The sequence below is a fragment of the Pleurodeles waltl genome, chromosome 1_2, assembly GCF_031143425.1.
Source record: "Pleurodeles waltl isolate 20211129_DDA chromosome 1_2, aPleWal1.hap1.20221129, whole genome shotgun sequence".
Taxonomy (NCBI): domain Eukaryota; kingdom Metazoa; phylum Chordata; class Amphibia; order Caudata; family Salamandridae; genus Pleurodeles; species Pleurodeles waltl.
The window spans coordinates 981216138-981231966 of record NC_090437.1 but is presented as its reverse complement, the minus strand read 5'-3'; the positions used below and the strand labels follow the sequence as shown (position 1 = coordinate 981231966).

The following is a 15829-nucleotide window of genomic DNA, read 5'->3' as shown; positions in this document are numbered from 1 at the left end:
GACCCCCTTAAGTCTCCAGGACTGTTCCATCAAACTTTCTGACCACAAATGGCATATGTGCTGACCAGTCTCTTCAATGAGATTCTGAGGCTGGACACAATGGCTCCTGGCAGTGGACGCTGAAAATGCCTTTGAATGCGTCCACTGGCCATTTTCAGAGGCTACACTGCATTGTTTTGGCTTCAGAGAACAATTTCGCTCCTGGGTTCTCAGCAACTAAGAATCCCCCCTGGCAGTGGTCTGGGTAAACGGGCAGGTGTCTAGGACCTTCCCAATATGCCGGGGCACGAGGCAAGGATGCCCGCTCTACGTGGAGCCCTTTGTCCGGCAAGTCCAGGGCAATCCGGCTATCAAAGCAGTGCGCTTTGGGGGAAGAGGAGCATACAATCAGCCTGTATGCTGACAACGTTGGAGTGGCTTTGGTTGACCCAATCACGTCCCGTCGGTCTTCAGGGCTTTTGAGGGAGCGGCCACATTTCGATGAATGTTCATAAAATCGCAGGTGCCCAACCTGTCCCTGTCCACAGCGACAAGAGTGGGCTTAGCCCAGGTGCACCCAATTTGATGGGCTGCGCACTCCCTCCCATATTTGGGGTCCAGATGGCTGCCACAGTGCGGGAGATGGCTCTCCTTAACTAAAAAGCCATGCATAAACCAGTACTGTAAGATCTGTGCCGCTGGAGCCCACTGAGCTTTCCTGGATGGGGAGTAAAGCGGCCCTTAAGAAGTCCCTCCTACCGAAGTTGCTATTCATTTTCCAGACTCTGCCATTGGTACCTCCGGTGGGTATCTTTCGCAGGGAATTTGCATGGGCTGGATGGAGGCCCCGGATGCACAAAGACTTGATGTAGGGACCCCTGCACAAGGTTTGCCTGAGTATGCCAAACCTACAACAATACTATCATGCGTCGTAGCTCAGATTTGTAGTGGAGTGGTCTAGGGGAGAGTCAGAGAAACACTGGCTGTTCATGGACCGAGCAGCCACTGGGACACCTCTGGAGACTGGTCTTCCTGCGTAGGGCCGCGAGATCGAAGAGTCTTTATCTCTCCGGCAATGAGGGTCTGTGACAGGGGGAGTAAGGGCAACTCTTACCTCCTTTCCCTCCCCTCTTACATCCATCACCGATTTTGCCCCGGGCCTAGCTCATGTGTTGGCAAACTGCAGGAAGTAGCTCTGCTAGGCACGTTGGATGAATTAGACCCCATGACATTTGCACAACTGCAGACTGAATATAGGCTCCCCGAGAGATGGCGTTACTTCCAAGTCAGGAATTAGGTAATTCAACTGTTGGTTTGTTAGGGGGCACAACTTGTCCTTACCCCCATGAAATGGCGGGTGACGAAAACCTCCGACAAGTGCCTGGTAAGGGAACTGTACGACCCGCTACGTCAGCCTGTACTGTACTCTAAATTGTTGGGGCAGCAGCAATGGGAGTCGGAACTTAGGCGATAGCTGACCCAACGAGAGTGGGAGGATATATATTACAGCGTGAGGCACACAGTCTCAAATATAGCTAGTGTCAAAACCGCCACTAAAATTACTACATACTGGTACCTCACACCCATGCGGCGCCATAGAGGCAACCCAATGGGCAGTGATGCCTGCTGGCCCAGGTGCGGTTCTACAGGTACTCTCCTGCACTTCTTCTGGGAATGCCCCAGACTAACTTCGTACTGGAAAAAAATTCTGGAGGACATATTGCTCACTTCGAGACCCAATTGCTCTGCTTTCCGGCATATATTATCCAGGGGCTCCCTGGCGTGCTTACCTTTCCCTCAAATCACTCAAAGGCCAACAGATAGGGACGGCTCTTGGAGCAGTGCTCCAAAACATTCTAACACATGGGTCTCGAAAGTGACTCACACACCAGGGCTGGCTGAACCACTTGTGGCACCTGCTGGGACTGGAAAAATTGACCTGATCGCTCACTGCTCAGGGTGACTCGTTCTGTCAGTTGTGGCACCCCTTTATTAAGCTCCTCTCTGCACAATTCCAGGAAATCACCTGCCCCAGATATCTCAGGTTTCTCAGACTCACAAACTCTGAAACACACATGCATCCCACACCCTTCGGGAAGTTGGAGAAGTCGATTAGAAGATAGTAAGGCACATTCATGCATGGGCTTAGAGGGTCCAGGTTGGGGAAGGGGGAGAATAGGGTTGGGGGCTATTTTGGCATTATTGTTTCAACTTTTATGCTACATGCCAAAAAAGAGATTTGAACCATAAAGATAATCCTAACTACAGCATAAGGTTTAGGACCAGAGATGTTAGCTCATCCGTAACCAACACTGTGGGAGGCTGGCCCAGTGTGTGGAGGACATCTATGGTTAGCTGATGGCTGGGAGACAGTGAGAGAGAGGTTAACATGGGGACTCGTAAATGGAATATTGCAAAAGCAGGAAAAGGCCGGTGGAACCCAACAGTGGATTCTGGAAGAAGAGGACCTGCAAAAGAAGTGTACAGAGTCCAGTCCACACAGGAATGTTCAGATGGGGCAGGAGGCAATGCCCACCCTTATGTGGGTGTAGATCCGGGTCGACGGTGGTGGATAAGTCCAGCTGCAGAGACCAGGAGCTGCAGAGGAGGTCCCCGAAGTCACCTAGGAGCTGTCCCTCGACGTTCGCCGTGTTACCAACGGGTCAGTGGTCAGGTGGACCACCAACAAGTACAAGCAAAAGCAACTGGAGCTGATGAGGATTTGCAGAGCTGAAGAGGACCAGCACGGTCCTGGGGACTCTCAGAAGACAGGAGAGCCAGCAAAAGCAGTCAGAGCCCCCACAAGAAACCCACTGGCAGAAGGCACAGTAATTTGCAGTGAAGCCCAGGCAGCTCACCTGAAGAGGAGGCCCACATCACTGGAGCAGCTGAGAGGAGACTGAGCTTGCAAAGGTAGAGTGCTGGGGACCGAGGCTACTTGGAGCCTGAAGATCCCTCAGAGCAGACTTCAACAAGCATTGGTTGCTGCAATAGCGTGGTGCCAGGGGTTCTGTTTTGGAGGAAGAGGCAAGGGATCACCGTTTCCCAAGTTGGACAGAGGACCCAGAGGATGCCCCCACCACCTATGCTGCAGAATCTTCACAGGTCCAGAGTACAGCAGATCCCTGAAGTCATTGCCACAGGTGCCTAAAGATGCAGGGGAGCGACTCCTTCACTCCAAAGGAGATTCAATCTTGCTTCTTTGGTGCAGCCGAAGTCTTACCTAACCCAGAGGATGCACACCCGTGGAAATGACTCAAGTTGCTGACAGGAGCAGCTGAAACAATGCTGCAAGGAGAGGTCACCTCGGTGTTGCAGCCTTGTTCGATACCTGAAGTCCAGTAGCAGTTCCACAGGCCAGACGCAGAAGAGGTTGTTGCAGAGGAGTCCTGGTGGAGTCTTGCATGCCAAATCTAGGGACCCCACCCGCAAGGGACTCCCTAAATAGCCAAGAAAGGGGCATGGCCACTTAGCAAGGTGACCACCCATCAGAGAGGGTCACTCATGTCATTTGCCTAACTTGACCAGTCAGATGCTCCGAGGGGCATCTCCCCATCTTGTTTTCAAGATGGCAGAATCAGGTGTCCACCTGGAGGAACTGGGCATCCCCTGACAGGCAGGGGAGAGGTCACTCCTCTTTCCTTTGTGTAGCTTAACTCCAGAGCAGGGATTGGGGGGGGGGGGGGGGGGGGGGGGTGTCACTGGACTGGTGCAAACCAGATTATGCAAGGAGGGCACCAAATGTGCCCTTCAAAGCAAACCGGTGGTATGGGTCGGATACCTCTCCCCAGCCTTGTAACACCTATTTCCAAGGGACAGGAGGTTGCACCTCCTTTATTCTGCCTTCCCTTGCTTGAGCTGGGGAAGCAGCAGGAGGGAAGAATCCTGTTGGAGGGGCTGCAGCAGCGTGGACTGCTCGCAGACCCTGAAAGACTGGTAGGAACAATACGGGGGGGAATCCTGCAAGGAGCCCCCAGAGTGCACGGAACATGCCACTAATACTGGCATCAGTATTGGGCTATGATTCTAACATTTGATACGAAACACGCCTAGGTTCGGAGTTACCATTATGTGTCTAGACCATAGGTAGTGACCTATGGCCAGTACATAGCTAAAATGGCTTCCCCACACTCATGAAGTTGAGGGTATTGGAACTGGAGTTTGTAGGGGCACCTCTACTCCTGCAGGGGTGCCCACACAAACAGGGACCTGCACCCTACACTTACGGCTGGAAGGGCCAACCATAGAGGTGACTTAGTGACCTGGTGTAGTGACCTGCAGTCAAAGGGTGCATGCACCTTTTCATGCAGGCTACTAATGGCAGGCTTGCAGACACAGTTTGCATGGGCTCCCATGGGTGGCATAATACATCAAACGTGTGGAATTCCTATAGCCGGACGCCCAGGACATTTTTTTTTTATTTATTTTTTTAAAGAGTCTTTGGCAACAAGATTTCATATTTATTTTGTCCTTGGGACAAGTAGGCCCAACCCTCTGTAGCACAAACCCTTTGCCTGCCTGTTTACCTGAACCACATTATGGATCAGGGAAGGCCGTTAGTTACAGTAAAATTAACATGTGCCCACAGGTTAATGCTGTACGAACTTGTATTTATGGTTCATTAATGCAAAGTCTTTATTATAAGGATGAGCACATGCTAAGGAAATGTAAGCTTTGACAGCACTACCGATAGTTCCAGTATAAAAGTGAACACATGTTTGCAAAGTTGAACAATATGAGACTACGTATAATGCTCCTAGAATGCTGTGATTAGATGCATATATTTGCAAAAGCTTGAAAGCAATATTGAGTATTCTTTGACTTCAAGAAAATGTTTATTAAAAAATGCAATGGGGGAAAAAAAACGTTTTGCTAAGCAGCAGTGAAATTTAATAATGTACCATTTCTTTGAAGCATCATTTAGTAAAATGTTTTGATGCGTGCTATTTCTAAAATATATATATATATATATATATATATATGTATATATATATATATATATATATATATCTATCTCCATAATGAAAAAAATAAACCAGTTTCAACAAGATTATGGGAAACATGCAAATAAACAAGCATTGTCAAAGTAGCTTCAACATTTGTTGTCAACCTTTTAGTTTTGTCAACGCGTGTCTTATTTTGACATAGTGTTTGTAAACGTTTATTGCTGTGGGAGCTGCCTGGCCCTCACTATTATAACAAACACTGGCAAAAGCCAAAAATATTTTTTGGTCTCAAAAAGCACACATTGCCACAGTAGGGAAGGGAAGGAGAGAGAAGGGAAAGAGAGAGAAGGGAAAGAGAGAGAAGGGAAAGAGAGAGAAGGGAAAGAGAGAGAAGGGAAAGAGAGAGAAGGGAAAGAGAGAGAAGGGAAAGAGAGAGAAGGGAAAGAGAGAGAAGGGAAAGAGAGAGAAGGGAAAGAGAGAAGGGAAAGAGAGAAGGGAAAGAGAGAGAAGGGAAAGAGAGAGAAGGGAAAGAGAGAGAAGGGAAAGAGAGAAGGGAAAGAGAAGGGAAGGAGAGAGAAGGGAAAGCGAGAAGGGAAAGCGAGAAGGGAAAGCGAGAAGGGAAAGCGAGAAGGGAAAGCGAGAAGGGAAAGCGAAAGAGAGAGAGAGAGAGCGAGAGAGAGCGAGAGCACGACAGAGAAAAAATGAATAAAAACAGGTCTTGGTTAACATCAGACCTAATTAGGGGTCCAATTCTTAAAGGAAGTCACAAGAGTGCACCAATGGTATACTTCCGTGCATTAGTGCAGATTTAGGACTCATGGATTACCACAAATTTACAGAAGAAGGCCAAGATATGGAACTCTTAGAAAATATTTGTGAACTACATTTTAGCTCAAGACAAATATGTACGTCTAGATTTGCTCATGTGAAAATCTGTTGAGCATTTAGAAGTTCACTTTCCCTCCAATTACTTTTTCCCCCAAAACTGTTATGAGTACAGTAAACCAATTGGAGAAGAGCTGGCAAAAACCCATAAAACATGCACGTTTGTAGGTTCTTACAGGCTAGCATTCCAAACCTTGAACTATTGCATACTGCTACCTACAGCCTCAGTATGTACATCAGTGGAAAGGTGGCAAAATAGGGGATTTGCTAGTAATCAACCCCTACTACAGTATGAGCCATGGCATAATCAGAGAGGCTATTATCAGAGCCCTTATATAATAAGATTGCTGCAATAATTTGTTACCGCACAAGACTCAAAGGGATAAGTGGATTATGTTACAGGACAAGTAGATTTATGAAGCAACCTGTACCATGGACAAGTACATATTATGTTAAATACTATACCCCTGATACATGCTGCAGCCCATGGGGGACCACTGGTGTACCAATGCCCTGGGTACCCAAGTACCATATACTAGGGACTTACAGGGGTACAGCAGTATGTCAACTGTGGGTGTAAGGGGTACCAAGACAACAGAATTGAGATGGGGGTTACAACCACTGGGGTCCTGGTTAGCAGGATCTCAGTGGAAACAGTCTAAGCACATTGACAACAGGCAAAAATTGAGGGTAACCGTGCCAGAAAGAGGGACTTTCCCCACAGACACCAAAGATGGTTTCAGCAGAAGGCTGACCAAACAAGTGTGGATGCTGGATGGTCTCCGATAAGTTGTCACAGGGGCTATAATAAACGTGGGAAAGATGTGAAGCATCAATTAAAAGGCTCGAGTGCAATACTTTGAATTGACAGTGTTAAAATACACAGGAGCTGAATAGCTAACAAATCAACGGAAGTACTCAATTTATGTCCAATGTGATGATCTGCTTTAGGATAACCAGCCTGAATATTCCCAGATATAGTGGTTTAACTTGTGCACGTCTAAGAGTCATGTCACTAGGTTGACCCTCTCTTCCCCCCCACTAATGTCCAAGATAATTCTGTCAAGTGGCAACGATTCACAAACCAACCACCTACTGGTCTGGCATTGGCTGAACCAGCATCCCAGTCTGTAAGGACTGTCAATTAATAGCTGCTCTGCTAGTCATGAAATGTTGTCTTAAAATGACGGAAAGGTATGCAAATACTGTCAATTATATTTGCCTAGAAAGCCTGTAAAAACTGAAGCTAGTAAGTGTCTACAAAGTTATTCACTTTACTCCAAAGCATTAATATGTCTGCCTTTGTGCCCCTTATGCTTAGGAAAAGAGAAAAAACAATTTTCTTCATTGGTAGTTAGCTGCAGCTAAGACAACAGTCTTTTTTGATTTAGCTAGCAGGACTCATTGTTTTCTGGCAACTCAGATCATCTTTTATATGCTTAGAGCAGTAAACAAAAACCTGATAGGCATCATCAGCCGGACAAGATCTTCTGACTATAAAAGATCCAAAATGGGAATTACCTTAAATATCTTCGGTCTCTTCCCAACATAAAATAGTACATCTATCATTTCTATCCAAGAGACCAGCAAAACAAATTTTGATGACTTGCTCTTCATAGGGGAATGGAATTTAAATGCCACTGTGTGATTGTGAGAAGAGCATAGCTACAATAGGCCTCTAAACAGTGATGACATTCACCCCTCCTCAGCCACACATTTCCATTTATGAAGTGCATAGATCTACACACATCCGGATGATTATCCACTCAACTTTTTGTTGTCCTGCTTCTTTGGAGGCTGTTCTATTCCATTATCTTTGGGAGTAGGCTCATGACCGTAAGGTTTTATCAGTTTTGGCCTTTAAGAACTAGATGAGGCCCAATGACACATCCATCTGGTAGAAAATCTACATTTACGCAGCTTCCAGAAAACCAGGATATGCATCAATCACAGAAAGCCTGTGGTAATGCCCAGGGTGGTAGTCTTACAAAGGGTGAAATATGGAGAACAAGGTCTAAAGATGCCCTCTCATAATAACTTTCTTTGTCATCAGGAATGATGCACAAGGTTCACATACAAAGCTTCAGTGAATTTGAACCCACTGTAGCAAACCACAATACTATGGAGACCGACCCAGCAACGTGGTCTACAACTGCAAGGGCACACCTTGAAGTCTTGCATCTTACCAGGCTGGAGAGGTGGCAGGAAACTGATAATTGCAAGGCAGGATTTGTTCCCTACCGGGTGCTTGACAGAGCAGCCCACCAGCCTCTCCAACGCTTTTCTAATTGTTCTGCCAGTCCCCTATAACCAGGTCCTTCCCTCATCCTTGGAGTGCAGTTGATACTTGTGTGTAGATGATACACATATGACAAATATATATTGCTGTAGCCACAGTTTTTCTATCAGGCATACTTTAGTGCTACCTAATATGGAAGCATAGAGAAACAATTCAAACAGCCGCAAGATCATCAACCCCAATCTACACACACCCCCACCTACCACCTAATGTATTTTCTGATAGTTACATGCACAAAAGAGACAAAAACGCACTCTCTCCCTCTCAGTTTTGAAAGTCCTAAAAATGTTTTAGTTATTTTACAAAATATTTTTTTCCACACCTAGTAACACTAAGCCACAGTCCTCTCACTTTCAACTGCTTCTTATGACCTTCTTCATGCACTCTGCTTGTCGTATAATGTATTTTAACATTAAATGCCAGCCTGATTGTTGGAAAATCTTAAGCTTATCCACCACCACCCACACACACACACACACACATTTTACTTATCAAGCTATGCCCCTGGAAGAAGACCTTGTACAAAGACGACAACTCAGAAAAGGCAGAGGAAGTGAAGAGGCCAGGCTAGGTCAAGTGATGATACTACTGCAAACTTATACAAGTGTAGTCCGAGGCTATCCCCAGTTGAGAGGACATCTACACTCGGCATGAATTTGGGAAAGGGGGGGGGGGTGGGCTATGGGGACTGTACCACCAATTCAGCCTCACAAAAAGCATTGGGTAGTAGGGAGGAGAACAAGACTGCCAGGGGATCCTGTAGGAATGCCCGGTACAAGAATTCTGATGTGATGAAGTGGTTGGAAGAGTTAGGGGCGGAACAATCTCTGCTAAACAATGTTTGCTTATTATCTTCGAAGACAAAAGCAAAGAGAACAGATGGTGGACGGAATGCTGAACAATGCAAACATTCACCCCTAGTCATAAAGATCTGTGTTTAATCCATCGTTTTTTTCCCCCACCACCCCACCCCAGTATGGACCCAGCCATTTGCAAATCAGTCTAGACCCTGTTCCCCGTCCATCATCTGTTCTTCTTGCTAATATCTGGGAAGAGGCAGGGAGAAGAAGGGCACAGCGGACATGGACAACATTGATAATTTTCTCTGTCACTGCCAGTCCCAAAGTCCTTGAGGTCTGGGCAGACCCCAGAGCTTGAGGCATGGAAGTGGGACAGAGTGGTGCATGCTGGCCGAAAAGGTGGTGTATGAATGCCGAAGCTGTCCCCAAAAGTGGGGGGAAATTTGAAGGTTGTTGTTTTAAGTTAAATGTCAATAATAAGATATTTTTAAAAAGAGAAGGAAATTAATTAAGACTGCCAGTGTAGTCATTTGTTCGTTTGGAAGGGATTGTCAAGTGGCAAGATCTCCATGGCCATGGGCTCTGTGACGGACTGGTGCTGCCATGACTTACTTAAGGTTGGCGGCGAGCAAGCATGAAGTACAACTTGTGGTTGGGTCTGAGGCCAAGACCGCAGTGTCCCTGCTTGGTGCGTGTGCCACACTTACACCAAAGTGGTTCTGCCTCTGGTGACTCCAGCACCCATAGCACTGCCTGTCGAATAAACTTCTCAAGCTCAGTAACCAGAACAGAAAAGTTAGGGGCATTATTTCCTGTGGGAAGGAAAGACTGCATATTTGAGTAAGGACTGAACTAGCTAAGAGCGATTAGAAGGAAAATAACTACCACACCAAGGTACACAGATTTCTCTCAGAGGGCTAATGGCCACTGCAGCTCATGTATACTGCCCCTTGAAACCGCGGGTACTGTTACCATTAATGCCCCCAGAAGAACCACCCTTTGTTAAATTTTGTACAACAACAATCACTTTGTATTAGCGTTAAAGTAATTTTCTTTTTTTCAACCAAAGTATTGGCTGGACAGCAATTTACAGCATGTCACCTGAAGTCTGTTGAGTGATTAATCTTGAAGTTCACACCGCTACTGAGAGTAGGTCTCAGACTGCTCTACTTTGCTCCCCTAACAGTTATCTAAAAAAAAAGTGTTCTTGGTGATCAGTTATTCATCCAATAGTAGAGTTAAACCATAGGACAAGAGAGGTAAACTGTTCGGATTCACACAAACTGAGCCCAGTAACCCCTAATTCCCCCAGGGCTCTCGACAAAGATTCCACAGAAACCTAGTGTTGCTTTATTCTCATTTCAAACTGGTTTGTTTTACCAGAATCTTTCAGGAAAGAGTATCCCATAAATCCTCAGTCTACCAATGATCTAGAGTAGGTATATTTAATATGCTTAGACCAATATACTCAAATTAACTTTGTTCCAACTTCACACATGATCAGTCTGTATGATCAAACTATTTCCTCAGCATCAAGTGAAAGCAGCTTTGAGGCAGTACCAAGAGCTTCACAGTCTTTTTACTTTCAGAACTCTTCAGACATAATAAGAAATGTCTGCCGTCATCACGCGTCTGGGAAATCTGTTAGTCTGAGTGCTACAAGACTGGCATCAACTTTTACATTCTGAGGATGGCTTCCACGACTAGTCAGTTGAAGTATTTTGATCATGTTTTTCAATAACATAGGGTTTCTTATTTTCACATAAAACCATGAATGAAATAAAACTAATTTCAAAATTGGCATGTTAGAAAGAAATTAGAGTTTTAATGATGAGAACTTCATGAAAAAAAGAAAGAAGCACAGAAATGTTTCCTACCTGGTCAAACTGTGGATCTTCACCTCTTTGAAGAGATCTAGATAGGAGCTTTTCCTATAATACAAAAAATGATTATTAGGTTTGAACAATATTTTGAAATGTTTTTAAACCCATTTCATGCACATAATTCATAAAACGAATTCTTGTTGTATAAAAATCATCATAGAAAGTTAGGTAGACAAGAGACTAATGATTTGAATTGTTTTGAAAAATGCGTGTTATGTTAACCATTGAGTAATAATTACAACTCCATTTCCAAGAGTAGTTTATTCTGAAAAACCTGTTGAAACCAGTTCAAATATTTTTAAGAGCAAATGTGAAAATCAAAAAAGATGATTAATCACAATTTCAGTAAATACTGAATCTGATAACAACTGTGTATATTAAACTCTAGTTTGTGCCAATTCACATACATTGTTTTAAAAGAAATGCCACAGAAAGCCTGGTTAGGCAAAAGATGACAGGGATTACATTGCACTCCTTCGGGGAAAAAACAAAGCTGAAATAATAATATGCAAAGATCTACCTCTGCACGTCCAATTCACATGCATGTCATCATATGTACAGAGCTAGCAGAAAGATTCCATAAAGTATTCCCCTCCAGCCTGAGGCACCCCGAGAGACTAATAAGGTAACACAGAAGGCATGTTTGACACTAACCTCAGGCACCCAGGTCTTAGGAGGGTCATAAACAGGTAAGGAGCCACTCGTCTCCCCACTGGGTATTCAGCATAAATGTGATTTTAGGAAAGCTCCAGGAAAGCATTTTCAGCAAACCAAAAGAGATGCATGGAATCAAGGACTACTCCAATTCCTGGACACATTTAGTATCATGAAAGGAAAAGATTGAGAAAGTTGGTAGCAACAGAAAGAGGGGATGGACAAGATGATTAAGCAAAGTATGTATTGATGAGAACAATTAAAGGATGAGATAAAAGAATTTGTTTTAGTCTACTTTGCTCAATGAACACCAAAGCAGTAATAAGGTCGCTTGGGGGAGTCTGTTTAGACCTGCTAATCTACAAATGTTTAATTGTAGAAGGTATAAGACATCCAGGAACTGAGCAAGAACAACCAGTTACCAATGGCATCAGGTAAAGATTTCCAAAAGCTCAGAAGGGTCTGAGAGCTGATTTCGAAATAACATGCAGAGGCGCACGGTTAATGGAATACATGGCCAAGGATTAAATCTTGCATAAACACATAGTAGCACAGATTGGGACTCCACATAATCAACAAACTAATTTGATAATCTTAGTGGTATATTTGTTAGAAGGGCTTTCAGCATTAGGTGACGCCCTACAAACAAAATTAAAAAACATAATGAAATGCACTTTGTTGTGCTGCATGCATCAATATAGCACCTATTCGTACACTAGTACAGCCTTGCAGCACTGAGTCAGGTACCTTAAAGGCTTGGTTGAGTATTCAATCACACACAAGAGTACGTTTTTATTAGACTTGTTAGTTCTAAGTAGCCATGTATGTGATGTTCTGTTGTCTATGGTTCTTGTGTTTTATCACTGATAATTGGATAGGTTATAAAGTTTTAGTCCTGCCAGAGATCTTACCACGATGCTTAGGTGTTATTGAGCTAAGGGCAGATTTACTAATACTAGAACTACCGATTTCCTATCTGCGATTCTATATGAATCGCAATAAGGAAATTGGTATTTCTAATGTAGTACACTTCTGTTTTTCATTAGCGATTTCTAGTGGATCGCAAACAGACCTATCTCATGCAACTTAATGATAGGTTGCAATTTCTGACCCATTAAGAATCGCAGCCATCACAGGGATGGTGGCCTGCTGAGCAATTGTTTTTATTTTTTAAATGCAGCCCATTTTCCTTAAAGAAAAACGGGATGCATTTAAAGAGAAAAAATGTTTACTTTGCAGTTTCGTTTTACTACCGCCTGGCCTTAAAAAATATTTGAACATTCCCAAAGGGGAAGGTGTCCCCAAGGAAATCACTCAAGTATAGATGACACTTTAGGCAAATTATGGGAACCCAATTTTTTCACACAGATCCCATTCATTCAATCCATCAGTTTCTCCATCTTTCAAATCAGGTAAATGATCCTGTCCACCTGACCCTAAGTACTCTAATATAAGGGAAGCCTTTCTCTTCGCATATAAACTAGTACCGCAGGACCTAACATACCTGAAAAACACATTGTTCCCATCTTGAGGGGTCTACTGGAGATGACAAAAATAGGGGTGCCGAAACGTTTTGCATTATGTCCAATGAATATTAATAACGCTTATCAGACAATGAACTTTTACCCACTCCCTCAACAAAATTACACCACCATTAACATAAATCTTGAATCGAATGTAACTAAGAAAACATTTGTGTCACAACATTTTGTTTGATTAATATCATCAAAATGAAACAGTGTGCGAATCACTGAAAACAACAATACCAGGGGACCCGCTTTGACTGCCAGGTGTGTGAATCACCCTGAAAATTTGTACATTACACAAAAAGGTGGTGTCAGTCTTTGACTCCAACAAATTCGGTGTGGAAGTCAATGGAAATGTGAAGGCACTGGTGTGCGAATCATCCAAAAAATATTCATTAAGATTCGCACTCGGAGTGCAAAACAGTTCTTACTGCTATTGTGCGAATCACTGAAATATCCTTGACAAAAATGGCAGACGCTACGTGATGTACTTGCGTAGATGCGCACGCACAATGAAGCATGTCACTTCCAAGCAGGAGCTTAACCCCTTCGCTGTCCGGCCTTTTCCCTTTCAGGTGGCAAGCCTTTTTTTTTTTTTGCTGTTTGGGGAAGTTCGCGCTTAGGCCCTCATAACTTTCTACCCACACCAAATTTTCGTCCTTTTATTTTCCCAACATCCTATGGATTCTAGAGGTACCCAGACTTTGTGGGTTCCCCTGAAGGAGACCAAGAAATCTGCGAAAATACAGCAAAAATTTAGTTTTTTGGTCCTGGGCTCAGCAGCCATCTAGGGAAACCTACCAAACCCAGACATTCTGAAAACTAGACACCCGAGGGAGTCCAGGGAGGTGTGACTTGTGTGGATCCCCCAGTGTTTTCTTACACAGAATACTCTGCAAACCTCAAATTTAGCTAAAAAAAAAAAAAAAAAATTACATTTTTCCCACATTTCTGTGTGGGATCACCGCACCGGGACAATTTTCCTACCACCCAACGCTCCCCTCAGTCTCCCAGTAAAAATGATACCTCACGTGTGTAGGTGGGCCAAGTGCCTTTGACAGCCAAAAACATGTTGAAATTGAGGGGGAACCAAAGCGGGTCCAAAAGGGCAGTTTGAAAAAAAAAAAAAACATTTTAGGCTGACAAGTGCAGCAGAATTTTTATTGGTATAGATGATAATGCTGGGTGGTAGGAATTTTGTGGATTCCTGCAGATTCCGGAAGGTTCCATCACAAAAATGTGGGAAAAATGTGATTTCCAGCAAAGTTGGAGGTTTGCAGGGCATTGTGGGTAAGAAAATGGTGCAGGGTGCATGTGAAACACCACCCTGGAATCAACCAGACGTTTAGTATTCAGATGTGTCTTGGTCTCGTGGATTTTTCTACATGGCAGCGTCCCAAAGTACAAAAAGTGCACCCCTCACCATTCCAAGTGGGACGATTGAGAGTTAGCCAAGCTCTCCTGGCCTAAATGTAAAACCAAAACTCAAAATAAATCAAATGTCCTCTTGCTTGCCATGGGATAAGATGTTTTAGTGTGCGGGGAGAGCTGAAAGACTGTTACCCCCTTCAGTTGGGGCGGGGCATAACCAAAAGTGGGAGCCCACAGAAGTCAAAAGGTTGGGAACCACTGTTCTAGATTAATGCAGATTTCCACTCCCCAAGCAACAAACATCTTAGAAGGAAGATGAGCGTGAGTCAAGCAAGTTAACGCTCCCAGCTAAAATCAGAGTTGAGCATATTAGGATTGTGGTCATGAAATCTTTAGTCCAGATAACAGTGACACATTAATATCTGTTGGGGGGGGGGAAGAAGCCTACAAAAATTAAACATATTAGTGCCTGGGACACTACACTCCTTGAGGATTCACAGTTACAGTAAAAATGAAAATCTAAAAAATAAGCACTGAAAGACAATAATACCGGCTTCAGTGTACTAACGCACCTAACTACAGGTATGTACAAATAGAGTTTGTATGCACAAATGCTATTTAGCATATTATATTTAGACCTATCGGTATTCCTACACTAGGAAAAAACAGAAAAAATACCGTGCTCTGCACAGAATGCAGCGAAAGAACTGGATGAGCAACTTTCCATTCAAATGTAAAATAGTTCCAATGGACGCACTTTCTAGAAGACTGAATGATAGCCAATAATACGAAGTTTGAGAAAAAAATATATATATTTTTTTATCACAGCCACAACCCACTATGCATACTTTGAAGACGAATAAGAAACGATCCAGTAGACAGCTTTTAACTCTGTTGCGTGCCTTTAATGGCCAAGGCTATAATGGACACAGAAACACAGCTAAATTATCAAGGACCTCCGGTTTAAGTACTGCAGAATAACAAAGCCCACTAATGTTGGTGATATTTATTTTGTACAATAGCGCTTTGGAATCACGCGTGTATAGATAGAGGCCTTCCCCGATAGTAACTTTTTTCATTTCTAAACTGAAAATCCTAGTATTCAGTACCCAACGGGGTTTGGACAGCAATCCCGACATGAGGAAACTTTAACGAGAACTTGATGCAGTCAGTGGTGTAGCCTTCCTGCAAGAAGCACTGAAAGGGTAGGAGTGCAACTCAAGGGAATTTTTCTTCTGCGTGATCGGAGCTCTGAATGGTGCAGCAACTTAACATTTCAATCGGGCTGTTAAGAGGAGCCAGTGACTTGTCATAAGCACGGGAGGGCTAAACGAAAACAAGAGAACAGACTACGGCATAGCATGCGCATTTAATGGATCCATCTGTTTTATTAAAGATTTCCTGAAACATACGTTCGCGAACATCTAACGGCACGTGAGGAAGTAACAATGAAGGTATAAAGAAGAAACCAGGCATAACAATAGGG

At 43.8% G+C, this 15829-nt stretch overlaps 1 protein-coding gene across 12 annotated transcripts in view; it reads right to left on the bottom strand.

Moving 5' to 3' along the window:
• Positions 1–15829, bottom strand: part of FRYL (FRY like transcription coactivator) — a 1894812-nt gene that overhangs the window by 1615348 nt on the left and 263635 nt on the right. For all 12 annotated transcript variants that reach the window (XM_069201557.1, XM_069201569.1, XM_069201550.1 and 9 more), the window contains one exon: positions 10787–10840. In XM_069201557.1, coding sequence (XP_069057658.1) covers positions 10787–10840 — 54 coding nt within the window. The remainder of the gene's footprint in view (positions 1–10786; positions 10841–15829) is intronic.